Genomic DNA, 13,602 nt, shown 5'->3' with positions numbered 1-13,602 from the left:
ATATATATATATATATATATTTTTTTTTTTTCAGTCAAATGTTGGAAGAATTTTTTAAAAATTTATTCATCACACATACAAAATTTTTATTTTGTCACTAAATCATGTCAAAATACAAAATATATGTATAATTATTAAACGAAAGGAGAAAACCTCATGAGTGTTATAAATAATAACTGTCTACCTCAGTTAAAATTATTATGTAAATCAGTTAAAATTATTATTTATATCAGAATCTTATTAGTAACCGTAAATATGTAAATCAATTAAAGTTATGATATAAATTTATATCATAATCTTATTAATAACGTAATAGTAAATATTATCGAAATAATAACGATAAATAATGTTAAAAATTTTCTTATAAATAAAATTTTAAGGTTTTTTATATTATATACTTTCATGAGATTAATAAAACTCTCTTTTTAATTTTTCTCTCTAAAATTTTTAGTTTTAGTTTTACATTTTCTTAATTTTCATATGTTTACAAGTTTCTAATGTTATTGTCGATATTCATTCAAATAAAGTTTGGTATTTTCTTTTTATTTTGGATTAGAAGGATATGATAATATTTTTCTTCAGAGAATATGTGTCTATATATATATATATATATATATATATAAGTATTGAGTAAAGGAAAAGGTAATAGAGACGGGGCATCAGAGGGTGACAGATTAAAGCTGAGGCCTGGGAGACAGGTTTGCTTGTTTCCTCTGGAGAAATATGCAGAAATGTGCAGGACTTGAAACTTTGATACTTTTTCTTTTTTATATTACATCAATTTCAATATTAAGACGACGAAGAATGTAAAAGAGTAAAAGGAAAGACCTTAACGACGTCGTCAAATTCTTCAGAAGGAGATATTGGCGGGCTATCAGTCTCTGTCAGTGACCCGCCATTCAATGGCCCACTGCTGTGCGAGAGCCTCCCCGATGTTAATGGCGATACCTCCTTTAAACAACAAACACAGAAAAACCAATAAACTCAAACGAACGAAAACAAAAGTATTAACAAACAAGACAGCGTAAAAACAAAAGGGAAAAACTACTTTGGTATTCTGAGTTTTTTTTTTTTTTTCCTTAAATAAAAGAAGAACATGCTAAAGAAAAGGCTTTAGGTTCGTTCAGTTCGAGTTCGCCGATACGTGGTTTTTTTTTTTTTTTTTAGAGGTTTTAACGGTAGTAAAAAAATTAAATATCATTTTTTATGGGAATTTTTAAATATGGCAAAATTAGAATTGAAAAACATGAAGCGGAAAAAAAAAAAGAAGAAGAAAAAACCTCTCTCATGGACTGCGACATTATACGGTCAAGCACGAGCTGGGAAGTGGCGGAGGAAGCGAAAGAGAACTGGTTTCCAGCTATGGTGGGGATGATTTCCTCGGATTCTCCGATGATGTCTTCGGCAATGGAAGTGGTGGTACAAGAAGAAGAGCTTCTTAGGGACTTGGAAGAAGGAGGAGGAAGAGGAGGAGGAGGAGGGTTGGTGTTATTGTTGGGAGCCAAAGCTTTGGAAACTTGGAGAGCTGAGGCACTCCATGACCTTGAGAGAAACTCCATTGGAGCTCTTGGGCTCTCCGGCAGGTTGGAAATGCTCGCCGGAGAGTACTCCGGCCGGCGAGAGGCTCTTAGATGCAGAGTCTCTTCCATGAAAGTGGGTGGAGAAAAGGTGGTGAAATGAGACCGGTTTTGGACTAGAGATGGAAAGGTTTTGTTTTATATACAAGTGAAGAGACTGAGAATTGGTTTATTGGCTCTTTCTAACGTGTATATAGTAAGTTTTGGTCAACAGTGAATAAAGGGCGGTGTCTGGCTTATGGTTTAGTGGCATGTGGGTTACGTACTTTTGCTGTGATTGGTGGAAAGATAACCGGGACCCACAAGACTTTTTTATGATCTCTATTTAAAGAAAAAATTTTACCTTGTTTTTGTTTTTATTTTTCAAGTTTTTTTAAAAAATAAAATAAAAATAATTTTAAAATAGTATTTGGTATAATTAAAAATTAAAAATAAAAATAATTTTTTAGTTTAATATAAAATGAGAGAAATAAAAACCAATTTTTAGTTATTTTTTATTTTTTATTTTCGTTTTTTTCTCTCGAGCAGGGAGATACATTAATATGTTTTTTTATACTGAAAATAATCTCTTAATAAAACTAATAATTTTGAAAAGAGTTTTAACCGCACCCTTTAAGGTGGAATTATACTTTTTCTTTGCCAGGTTATTGTTTTAATCGTTAAATTAATGTAAATTTTTAGGATTGAACTCACATTTCTCTTATTCATTTTCTTTTCGTGTTCTTCTGATATTTCAATTAAAGTCTTTTAATTGTATGATTAATTAATTGACGTGATACAAAATTTAAATAGAAATAGCATTTTAACAAATGTTGCATGATATTATTGAAAAAAATAAAAAAAAGCACAGAAATAATAAAACACGCGAGTCAATTTTAAATTTTTAATATTAACACTCACTCATTAAATCGTTGAAAAATTAATACAACTATTATAACTTCTAAAAGACACTTCTACCTAGAAGTTCTCTTATTAGGAACTCCTAAAGTTGTGACAGATTAGTCTCTTTTTTCCGCTGGTTAATAACAGATTTTGGTGTCTTAAATGTTAATTCAAAGATGCTTTTATTTATACCTCCGCCCAAGGTGGGGCTATAGAGGATGACTTGTGTAGGATTCAGAAGATCATGTGAATTTGTGACTAATCACTCTGTTCAAAAAGAGCTTTATAAGCTAAGATTGTTGGAAATTGGTAGTAATTAACTACTTTTATGCAACATTTTTATTGGTTTTATTTTGATGGGTTTTTGCACATCACTCTTTCCGATTCCTCTTTTCCTTGTCTTCGTTTCTCTTTTCAGTTAACTGGTGTATCACACTGAGGTCAACAAGGGCTGCCAGCATTACAATGATGTTGTGTCACGTTTCAAATCAGCCTGAAATATCAGGCAACTAGTGATGTGCTTTCACATTAGCAAACTTCACAAGCTAGAGCAATTTTGTGTAAGCCCCTAAATTCAGTTCATTTTTATATGGTCCTCTGGTTCCTCCAATCTCTCAGCTGAAACTTGGAAGTATCTTTTTAGCATTAAAAAGGTTTTGATCGGCAATTCAAACTTTTTTGTTATAGTATTTTCTACTATAAAAATTTAAAATTTTATTCAAATTTTCTACTTAAACTCATGAACTTATGGTCCGTTTAGTTTACTGATTCGAGTTTTTAATTCGAGTTGAGATATTATTTTATATGAGAGCTTTTTACTGTAGCAAAAAAGTTAGATGTAACTATTCTTAAGAGCTTTTTACTGTAGCAAAACTCGAATTCTAAACTCGAATCGGTGAATGAACAGGGCCTAAGTGAACGTGACCGTAATATTATACTTAATGCCATCGCATGTCGTTGAGTTTAAAATTTAAAACGTCTAAAACGATGAAAACTTGCTCAAACAAAGATGATGAATAACTGCTAAAACTCCACTTAAGAGGGGTTTTTTTCTTTTTCTTTTAATCTATTAAGAATTACTGGTCCAGATTCAAGAGGGGTCCCAAGTGCAAGCCCAAAAGACATAAGAAGTCAGGGAGGGGCTAGTGACTAGTGAGCTTGAAAGTGGCCTAAGTGATTGTGTTCCTAACCGGTGTTAGGTGTTGGCAACGTCCAAGGCCGACAAGTTTGGGGGTCCAGACAAATTAGGCTCAAAGCTTTTGCCTCTCTACTGTTTTGGGACACAAAGCTGCGCACCAGAGAGAGACCTGTGCTAAAATGCGCGTGCCTGCCCACGTCATCATCTAGTCTTCAGGTCCTTCGTCATATAAATATATTTTTTTATCAAAAATTTTCTGACTAAAGAGGATTAAAGCTGATAAAATTGGAGGGACAGCCTTGAGCCCTGTCTTTTTTGGTTTTTGGGGGTCTTTGTTTTTTTTTTTGGCTTCTGATTATTGACCAAAGAAACAACCTTTATTCCTTTTGCCACATTTTCCCAATGATCATCACCACCTTTCATTTTCCATAACAGTTCAAAGTATGTACTTTTCTGTTTTTTTTTTTTTTTGGGTTATTTCAACCCATGCCATTTTTTTTTCCAATCTCTCTCTAAGTGACATTATTATGATTGTAGTAGGAGCATAGGCTTGCAAGAAGCATATTCACTTGTAATTCATATGGCAATAAAGTTAAGATGCACGCTTGGTGTGGTAAATGCATTATGAGATTTTTATGCACAAACGTACAGTTTATACATCATGACATATAAAACAGTAAAGCTCAGCTTCAATGCTTTGTGGGGTAATATCTATATATCTAATCTATATATATATATATATATATATAGGACCACCAATGCTTTCTTTCTCTCCCTCCGATAAATTAAGCAAAAGATTCTGTTCTGCTTTTGTCTTTCCAAAATTTCAAATAAGAGGAAGGTGTTACCATATATCAACATCAGATGATCTGAAAAGAATTGGTCGTATAAAGATAATTTAGTTTGCGCGAACCAGGTTATTTCAACCCATGCCATTTTTTTTTCCAATCTCTCTCTAAGTGACATTATTATGATTGTAGTAGGAGCATAGGCTTGCAAGAAGCATATTCACTTGTAATTCATATGGCAATAAAGTTAAGATGCACGCTTGGTGTGGTAAATGCATTATGAGATTTTTATGCACAAACGTACAGTTTATACATCATGACATATAAAACAGTAAAGCTCAGCTTCAATGCTTTGTGGGGTAATATCTATATATCTAATCTATATATATATATATATATAGGACCACCAATGCTTTCTTTCTCTCCCTCCGATAAATTAAGCAAAAGATTCTGTTCTGCTTTTGTCTTTCCAAAATTTCAAATAAGAGGAAGGTGTTACCATATATCAACATCAGATGATCTGAAAAGAATTGGTCGTATCAAGATAATTTAGTTTGCGCGAACCACTGATGTCATGTTCAGTAGACTTAGGTGCAGGAGATGTGATTATCTTCTTAAAATAGAACATTTCGTAAAGGGGCGATTAGATTAAGCTATAACTACACGTCTTTTGCAGCTTGTTTCAACAATTTCAGCCATGCAAAACGGCAATTCAAATGATTAGATGTCGAATACAGCTTCTGAAAACCAAAAGTAGGCATGAAGTATATTTTCTTTGTTTCTTTTTCTTTTTTTGATGTCTATCAAGTACTCTTTAAGCACCACTTGACTTCTGACAGAACAAAATTAGTATGTGTGATTAAGCACTCAATTTCACTAATTGCATGAAAAGCAGGCAAGAACTGATTTGTATCCGAAGTATGACAAGATTAAGATTCTTTTAAGAATGATGGGATTAGCATCCGCACAATACAACACGACAATTAAAGTTTCTATAGACTAGACAACTAGAGTCCCCAAATACTACCTAATCAGCCAAAAGTGAGTAATCTACGCAGGAATCCAATAACTCATTAGTGGTCATCGAAGCCGCTGTTGAACTTTCGGTGGCTGTGGCTATCTTTCTGCGGTAAAATAGCATAAAGAAATAACCTATCCAGCCACACAAAAACGAAAGTAAGAGAGAGGAAAAGAAATAAACAAAACATGTCAAACTTGATGGGGAAAAAAAAATCCCCCAATCAGTATGATGAGATATCAATTATTACAAATGGATATAGTGCCCATACTACCACGAAGACAATTATACAAAATCAGTTTATATATATAGACAAGCAACCGGGGGTCTTATCTTTAGTTTCAAAACTTTAGGTCAAATTATCAGATCAAAAAAAAAAAAAAAAACTTTAGGTCAAATTATGTATAATCGTAGCTGTTAAAACGTCTTTAAAGTAATTTTTGATCTATCAAGTTGCCCTAAATTAGTCCTTCCTTGTCCATCTTATTGTTAAAATCTCAAAAAATAAAAAAGAGAGAAGGTAAGTGAAGGCAATACACAGTTTTATAGGATTAATTCTGTAAGTTCACATGTTAAGAGTTTGATTCTTCATGAAGATTTCGAACATTCATATGGACCAAAACAAAAAAAATTATCATAATTTGATAGATCAACAAGTTTTAAGTATATTTTAGAAGAAATAATAAAAAAAAAATTGAGATTGATCTATAATTTAGGACCAAAAAACTTTAGGTCAAATTATGTATAATCGTAGCTGTTAAAACGTCTTTCAAGTAATTTTTGATCTATCAAGTTGCCCTAAATTAGTCTTTCCCTGTCCATCTTATTGTTAAAATCTCAAAAAATAAAAAAGAGAGAAGGTAAGTGAAGGCAATACACAGTTTTACAGGATTAATTCTGTAAGTTCACATGTTAAGAGTTTGATTCTTCATGAAGATTTCGAACATTCATATGGACCAAAAAAAAAATTATCATAATTTGATAGATCAACAACTAGTTTTAAGTATATTTTAGAAGAAATAATAAAAAAAAAAATTGAGATTGATGTATAATTTGGGACCCTAAGCTAAACATAAGTGAAAAGGAATCAACTAAAACAGAAGATGAAAAAGTGGTTTGCGGGTTCTCATAACTGTGACTGTAGATATCAACACAAATTACAAAAAATGGACACTATTCCACTACAATGAGCAATTCCCATTAAAATCAGTTTTATCTATTGGATTGCAATCCACTGCCACCATAGTACTGCTTTGTAGTCTCCCTGGAGAATTCTGCAAAAGTCATCCCGTCCTTTAACCTCGACGATAGCGGCGGTACTATCTTCTCTATATCTTCAATTCTCTGATTCTTCTCACCAATGGCTTCTTCCTCGGAAGACGGAACCGGACGAAGACAATCCGATGCGCGCAAAACTTTGTCCCACGGCGGTTGCAAGAACACCACGAAAGTTTCTCTGCTCAAATTTCCCAACTTCGCCGGAGGTCCACCGACGGAGTGGAGCGTCGCCCGGAGATTTCCCTTCGAAATCACCTCGGCCGATTCGCCGACCTGAAATATAAAGCTCACCGGCGACGATTTCGCTTTGAAAATTCTCTTCTTGTTCGGATCATATATTTGCAGAAAAGTATGGCCGTTGGGGTAACCACATTCCTCATAGTGAGATTCCGCTGATTGAAGGAGAAACATCGGAGCCGTCAAGACGGTGAAAATTCCATAATCGTAGTGCCATTGCTGCCACAGATTACAATCAACATTGGATTCCTTCTTTCCATCGAATTTGGAATTTTTTACCTTTCTTTCTAGGGATTGTTTCAGAAGAATTCGGCGATCTAGCTCTGAGTGGTAGTGTATGAGACGCCCTTTCGCAGCACACGATTCTACTAAGCTCTGTTCAAGCTCTTGGCCACCAATGGCGTCATCGCAGACTCGAGCGAGACGGAGACCAAGCTCCATCATGCAAAACCCCAGCTTCTTCAAATTACTCCCCAATTTCTTATACTCGTCATTCTCAGATCCGATTGACCTATCAGCTAGCTCAAGAACTTGTTCCGAATTCGAATTCTGCTCGTACTTCAGTTGCATTGCGAAAGAGGACACTTTTCTCTCTGGATTCTTCAACGGAACGTCGCTCCCCAATCTCTGCTCCTAAAGACGGTAATTAAGGGCAATAATCGTACTTAGTTTCTTAAACGAGTGAAGATTAAGTGTGAATTAGAGAAAATGAGGGACAAATTACTTGCCTTGAGAATGCGCTTGCGACTTTCGGCGTCGAGAAGAGAGAGGTCGCGAGCGAGCGGGAGGTCACGGCGGAGAGCGGCGGCGTTGGGAACGTCGACGACGGATAGCAGGCCTGGACCCATGGGCCCGAGGGCTTCCATTATGCTTCTTCGCGTCAAATCCAGCCTTTGAAGCTCTTCCGTCGACATCGACGATGATTTAGCATAGTCCGATGATAGGAATACGAGATCCGAATAAGGGAGTTCGTAAAGGTCTAAGATTTCTGCTTCCATGTTTGTCTGTCCTCCTTGTTTTCACGCAAGAGTTGAGCACATAGAGCAAAATGTTTTGATTAAAAAATCGCGGCGCCGCCACCAGTGCCGGTGAAATTCTTAAGGATACCGCTCCCAAATACCACACGACTATATTTTTTACGTCGTATTGAAGAAGACGGCAAAAGAGAGAATTTGTTGATGATGCATAACCTTTATTAGCAGCACAAACGAAAAAGAAAAGAAATACGCAGTAAAGAAAGCAATTATCTGATTGCTGAGGAGATAAATTCACGCGTAAAACTGGCTTCAATACTCAAAACTGGTTAACTCAAGTTCTAAGAAACACAATCTTTAGCCAATCGAAAAAAGTACTAAGATGGCAATCCTAAAGCCTAACCTCTCAAACTGAAGTTTGAGATATAGTTAAGTTAACATTAACCCCAATATTTCTGATTCCCAGTTAAATAAGAGGTCTTCTGAGTTTGAAGACTTCTTTTGGGCTCTTTTCGAACTCCGTCTACACAGTACAAAGTGGCAACGACATAATTTAGTGGCCTATTATCTATGAGGAATCTCCCTTTACACTACGCAGCAGTCTCCTTGAAACTTTTAGCCAACCAAATTGCAGTTTCCCTCGGAGAAACCTTTTCGGGCCCGAATGGCTTCAACAGCACGCCAAGCTCTTCGAACCTTTCTTGTTGCAAGAGACGTGCACTGAACTCCAAAAGCCCCTCTAACGCCTCCGCACGTTGCTGGTATGATGATGTGTCAAACCGACGCTGTCGTGACTCAGAAGATGACCGGCTGGATGCACCAGTTGTAGCGTTGTGTTCAGAGGACTTGCTGCCATTTCGTGTATCTCCATGGCTTTGGTCAGAGAAGCTGCGCCTGGAGAAGGCTTTGTTGACAACCTGCACCATGCACTTGTCCTTTGTGATTGAGCAGTCAGCAATGTCAGCTGAAGAAGAAGAGCACTGAGCAGATGTTGATGAAGTTTTGCGAATAGGAAAGAGAGGATCTTCAGAAGAGGCCAAGGGAAATTCAGCAATCTTGTCAATGAGCGGTGCATTGACAGAGACATCTGGAGAGTCCACACTGCAAAGGAGACCTACATTATTTCTGTAAGGGGTTTGCAAAGCGGCACCTCTCGTGGATAATGGAAGAGATGCTCTCCTTCCAAGCTGAGAAGAGTTCCTTGCTGGAGCATGCGACATCGGAAGCTGCAGAAAATATTATGGTTTAAGTAATGTAATACGGACCTCTAAACTTTGTTTTATGAGCTGTTATAGTAAATTTCCAAAGCTAAAAAAAATTCATTATGCTTGTGGTGCACACTTCTGGTAAGATTGAAAAATACAATTTTAACCATCACGAACAAACTTACTGAATCACGTTTCGAGCCAACATGAGAAATCTTGGTCATTGTGATCTGTCTCCTAGGAGTAGGAGAAGCTTCAACTGGAGTCAATCTTGGAGTTTTGGCAATCGTTGAAAATTTTGTTGTTACTGACTTCTCAATATCATACTCGTCATGGACACTTCCAATGGATACTTCACTGAACTTATGTTCCAAAAAACTTGGGAATCTTTGTGCAGTCTTGGAAGAACATGATGAGTCTTGCTCAGTTCCAGATGTACTGGGATTTAAGGTCCTATTGTTGCTGAGTGACCGCCTTTTCTCCCTGACAGTACAAAATGGAACAACTTCAGGCTCCATAAATGTGGTCTTCTTAATGTAGTTGGAATCAGACCAAGCAACTGGAAAAGTGTTCCGTCTAGGGTTGTTTAATTTGATATGAATCTTTAGGATATGAGGTTGAAGATGTGGATGACCAAGCAACTCTGCAGCCTGGAAAAATAGGGTTAAACTTCAGTAGTTTAGACAAATCTTCCTAGCACATGATGGACTAGAGATGGAAATTTTTTGAACCATTTTACTTGAAAACAAGGTGCAAAAAAGACTTACACTCGGTCTGAGTTCTGGATTTTTCCGCAACATGCTTTTAACAAGACTTCTACTGCAAAAAATGAATCAGAGAACATCTCAGGAAAGCTGTCTCACCAATCAATTCACGTAACAGATAAATGAGACATACGAAAGTGTAATCACCACAATATTGGTAAAGAAAATGAAGAGGAAAACTAACTCACAATGCACCGGAGTACAAAGTTGGAAGTGGAGCCACTATGGACTTGTTTATTTTGTTAATTAGAGCTTGCATATCCTGCACAAACAAGAATACAGAAACACACCAATAAGTGTGGAACAGACTTGCATATTCAGTGTGGAACAGACTTCCAAAATGTGTACTAGTACATTGGCTGGCGACTTTGAGTGGAATGGACTACCATAAAGTTCAACAAAAAAAAAGAAATTTCTCTGGTGTTCACTCTTTTTTTAGAACACCGGTGTTCCCTCCTTATCTGCCGTCAAATCTATATTACTTTTTCAATCTAATTTGACTTTTGCCCAGATTTAATACAGATTTGACGGCTGATGAGCAGGGAACACAGTGTTCCCAAAAAAAAGAGAACACTAGAGAAAGTCCCAAAAAAACAAAAAGATGATAGAGAACAGAATAACCAGAGCAATGGAAGAATCTACAGAATTAGAATAATATTCTGTTTACAGCATTAATGCATCTTTTAATTCAGATCGGGGTGGGATATCAATACCAGAACACAAATTTAGACAGAGAATCATTATATTCAATTTGCATTTTCCATACAAATGGTAATTCATCAAACTAAATAAACGAGACAATCAAATCGCTAACTTATTAACAGCAAACCAGCAACTTACAAAGGCTTTAAATGCAGGCTTGTGAGCAGCCATTTCATATATACAGCATCCTGAAAAACAAATTTGCGTTTTGCATATAAGCCACAGCATGACTACGATTTCTGTATATATACATACTTAAATATCTAAAAGACCCCTTACCTAAAGACCAAATATCTGATTTAGAACCATAAGGTATATCGGCAAGAAGTTCAGGGCACATATAACTTGGAGTTCCCACAACCTGCAACCGGTGCAGTGCCATTGAAGAAACCGGTTAAAGAAGTGGGCTTTCAGCAAAAGTAGAAAATATGGGAAACAAAAAGTTCAAGCGCTATAGATAAAGGGAAAAGAGAGTGTAATATTCATATAGGCTTCGCCACTCACAGAGGAAGCAAGATCATCCGAAGTCAACTTTTTGGCAAGACCAAAATCACCTGGATCCATCACATTAGGGAAGAATAAGAGCAAAATACTAAAGACATAGCAACATAAACCAAGGGATGTGTGAATAGTGAGAGAGATACTTGTAATGTCAATTAAAAATGAAACAAAAGGTTAGATTTATTACCTAAGCGTATGTCTTGGTCTTTTGTCAAAAATATATTTGAACACTGAAGCAATTAGAAATAATCAACATAAATTCGTGAGTTCTATACAAATAATCTTAACTAATTTGTGTCTACTTTTACACTGACCTTGACATCACGATGAAGGACGTGGTTGGCATGCAAATAATTAAGTGCCATCAGGAGTTGAACTAGCCACTTACAAAGTTTCTGCACACATTCAGTTTTAAGAAAGAAACACATTACTTGAGTACAGCAATCACTGCAACAGATACGAGATAGCGAAAAATTCATATTTCTAGCTGAAAATCGGCTGTGAGGCAACAACCTCTTCAGGAAAATGAACACCATTAACTCTTTTTATAGCTTCTGCCCTGTAAAAAGACAACAAATAGCAGGAACCATACGTCAAAAAGAAAGAGAAAACTAGCACCAACAGAAACAGGTATTAAAAGGGAAGAAAGCAATTTTCGAAAAAAAAAAAAAAAATTCAAGCAAGAGAAATTACTCACATGTCTCCTCCTTCACAATATCCAATAATAATGCATACAAAGCAACCCTACAAGTGGGGTGCCAACACGTCAGTCATATGATCAGACAAAATAATTAGAAACATAAACTTCTAGTAAGCACTGAAACATCATTACTCAATAATATGGTTTATTGAGAAAGAAAATAATTAAAAATGCTCAGTGTAGATTCTGTAGAAACGAGTGAACCATAGACCAAAGCAAATGAAGGTGGACATATGCTATTTGACACTGAAATAATGTAATTTTAAAAATGAATAAGATTTCTCATAAGATTATAACCTTTTCTACCCATGAATCTTTGTACTCCACAATGAATGGATTCCGTACTTTAGAAATCAGCTCCATCTGCCACATAATAAAAAACAACAACTTAAAAACAAGTTAGTAAATAAGGTGCGTCAAATTACCTACCACGGGAACAAAGTTATTACATTTAATAAATTTGACAACCATTGCAGCAAGTTAATTTAAGAGATCAAGGCCTAGATAACAAGAAATCACAAATGATTACAAAGGATAATAATAGCTCATAAAGAATTCAACGTGCAAGAGAAACATTGCATCATACTAGTGTGAGTATTTGTAATTTGTCATATAATGAATCACTAAGATCAAACCACATCGTTTGCTCCCAACTCGCAAGAATCGCTTCAAAAAAGATAAGTACTTGCTTTCACTAACTCAAGAAAACATAAAACAGCCTCAAAATGAATATCTTGTTTTTATTTATTTATATATATCTTCAAGAATAAACATAAACATGGAGATAAACATAACAACCTCCTGGTGAGCAGATCGACGGGTTCTGTCGGTTTGTCGAGCAAGACGGATCTTCTTAAGAACATACCTATGAAGGAGAAAAGATAACGATAAAAGGTAAATGGTAACGACCAAAAAAACAAAGGACAATTTAATTTAGAGAGTCTCTCATCAAACATTCATCTTAGCCTCAAGACATAAACTGGAAAATCACTCACTTCTTCTTTTCATGCTTATGCCTCACAAGAAGTGCAGAACCAAAAGAACCTTTCCCAATCTGCTCCAAAACTTCATACTGCTCCATCTGACCTTCTCACTCACAAGTCACACTCTTCCTTCTCAGTGTCTATACCTGGCAAAGCTTCACACAAAAAAAAAAAAAAAAAAACAAACAAACAAACAAAACATAAGAAGGGCCTTACAAAAACACACACAAGCACCACATATACCCAAATTGAAGCCAAAATACCGCCAAATGTAAATACATCACTAATTAATCACCAACAGTACAGGACAACCAGCAGAACAAAACTGTTATTTCTAATTCTTCATACCTAAATATGTTTGAAATCAGCTAACTGAAATGCTCAGGCGTTTACAAAGCAAAAGAACTACAGAAGTTGAGCACCAAGAATTGATTTCTAAATTTGAACTTTTAAAGGGTATATCTCCAATTCCAAGCTTCCATAAATATGTAATTGCTCGGCTATTATCCACCCAATATCAAAACTGGGTTTATTAAAGTTAGTGGCTCAATAAATGAAGAATCAACAAAGATCAATTTAGTTTATGAGAAACCGAACTTAAATGACCCCACCTCGTTTAATGTAGGACCAAACATGAATGAATTTTCCATTATACAAAAAATAAAAGCAAAGTAACGAGCTTTCTGCCCATGAGCACTCAATAAAATCCAAGGCCTACAACGCTCACAAAAAAATACAAATGAATGTAGCTTGGGGGAAAAGAAAATTCAAAATTCGACTGCGAAGCCCCCGAAAAATAAAAGAAGAGCGAAAAAAATTCACAAACTTATTAAAGAAACAGCTCAAGAAAAGTAA

General features: G+C 35.7%; 3 protein-coding genes across 4 annotated transcripts in view; all 3 read right to left on the bottom strand.

Annotated features, from left to right (window-relative positions):
• The window catches only part of LOC21385925 (VAN3-binding protein), a 5,905-nt gene extending 4,181 nt beyond the window's left edge, over positions 1-1,724 (bottom strand). The window contains exons 1-2 of the mRNA XM_024165659.1: positions 1,281-1,724; positions 829-951 (exon numbers count right to left, since the gene is read on the bottom strand). Of these exons, the coding sequence (XP_024021427.1) occupies positions 829-951; positions 1,281-1,649 (492 nt within the window). The 5' untranslated portion in view covers positions 1,650-1,724. The remainder of the gene's footprint in view (positions 1-828; positions 952-1,280) is intronic.
• A 4,740-nt stretch (positions 1,725-6,464) lies between these two features.
• On the bottom strand, positions 6,465-7,923 carry LOC21385924. Its single transcript, XM_024165656.1, has 2 exons — positions 7,647-7,923; positions 6,465-7,551 (listed from the first exon to the last, which is right to left on the bottom strand). The coding sequence occupies exons 1-2, from the start codon at positions 7,914-7,916 to the stop codon at positions 6,616-6,618; spliced, it is 1,206 nt and encodes a 401-aa protein (XP_024021424.1). The 5' UTR covers positions 7,917-7,923; the 3' UTR covers positions 6,465-6,615.
• A 262-nt stretch (positions 7,924-8,185) lies between these two features.
• On the bottom strand, positions 8,186-12,897 carry LOC21385923 (serine/threonine-protein kinase Nek2). Of its 2 annotated transcripts, XM_010098137.2 has the most exons (14): positions 12,760-12,897; positions 12,563-12,629; positions 12,062-12,127; positions 11,762-11,808; positions 11,578-11,623; positions 11,379-11,459; positions 11,252-11,294; positions 11,068-11,117; positions 10,843-10,924; positions 10,702-10,751; positions 10,050-10,123; positions 9,865-9,916; positions 9,283-9,747; positions 8,186-9,118 (listed from the first exon to the last, which is right to left on the bottom strand). In XM_010098137.2, exons 1-14 carry the CDS (start codon positions 12,843-12,845, stop codon positions 8,483-8,485), a joined length of 1,845 nt encoding a protein of 614 aa, XP_010096439.1. In that variant the 5' UTR covers positions 12,846-12,897; the 3' UTR covers positions 8,186-8,482. The 2 variants fall into 2 exon arrangements, with proteins under 2 accessions (XP_010096439.1, XP_024021429.1); XM_024165661.1 differs by lacking the exons at positions 12,563-12,629; positions 12,760-12,897 and adding an exon at positions 12,214-12,230.
• Between the last annotated feature and the right edge of the window lie 705 nt (positions 12,898-13,602).

The sequence above is a fragment of the Morus notabilis genome, unplaced genomic scaffold (assembly GCF_000414095.1).
Source record: "Morus notabilis unplaced genomic scaffold, ASM41409v2 Scaffold988, whole genome shotgun sequence".
NCBI lineage: Eukaryota > Viridiplantae > Streptophyta > Magnoliopsida > Rosales > Moraceae > Morus > Morus notabilis.
The sequence above is the reverse complement of the archived record's forward strand: the minus strand, read 5'-3'. Positions and strand labels throughout refer to the sequence as shown.

What these genes read in the sequence shown, in the direction of transcription:
- LOC21385924 (XM_024165656.1), bottom strand. Translation starts at nt 7,916, where the DNA reads ATGGAAGCAGAAATCTTAGACCTTTACGAACTCCCTTATTCGGATCTC. An exon ending in GTCGCAAGCGCATTCTCAAG is followed by an intron (nt 7,552 to 7,646) that starts GCAAGTAATTTG and finishes TACCGTCTTTAG; the next exon opens with GAGCAGAGATTGGGGAGCGA.
- LOC21385923 (XM_010098137.2), bottom strand. Translation starts at nt 12,845, where the DNA reads ATGGAGCAGTATGAAGTTTTGGAGCAGATTGGGAAAGGTTCTTTTGGT. An exon ending in CATAAGCATGAAAAGAAGAA is followed by an intron (nt 12,630 to 12,759) that starts GTGAGTGATTTT and finishes TCTCCTTCATAG; the next exon opens with GTATGTTCTTAAGAAGATCC. An exon ending in CGGATGATCTTGCTTCCTCT is followed by an intron (nt 10,925 to 11,067) that starts GTGAGTGGCGAA and finishes CACCGGTTGCAG; the next exon opens with GTTGTGGGAACTCCAAGTTA.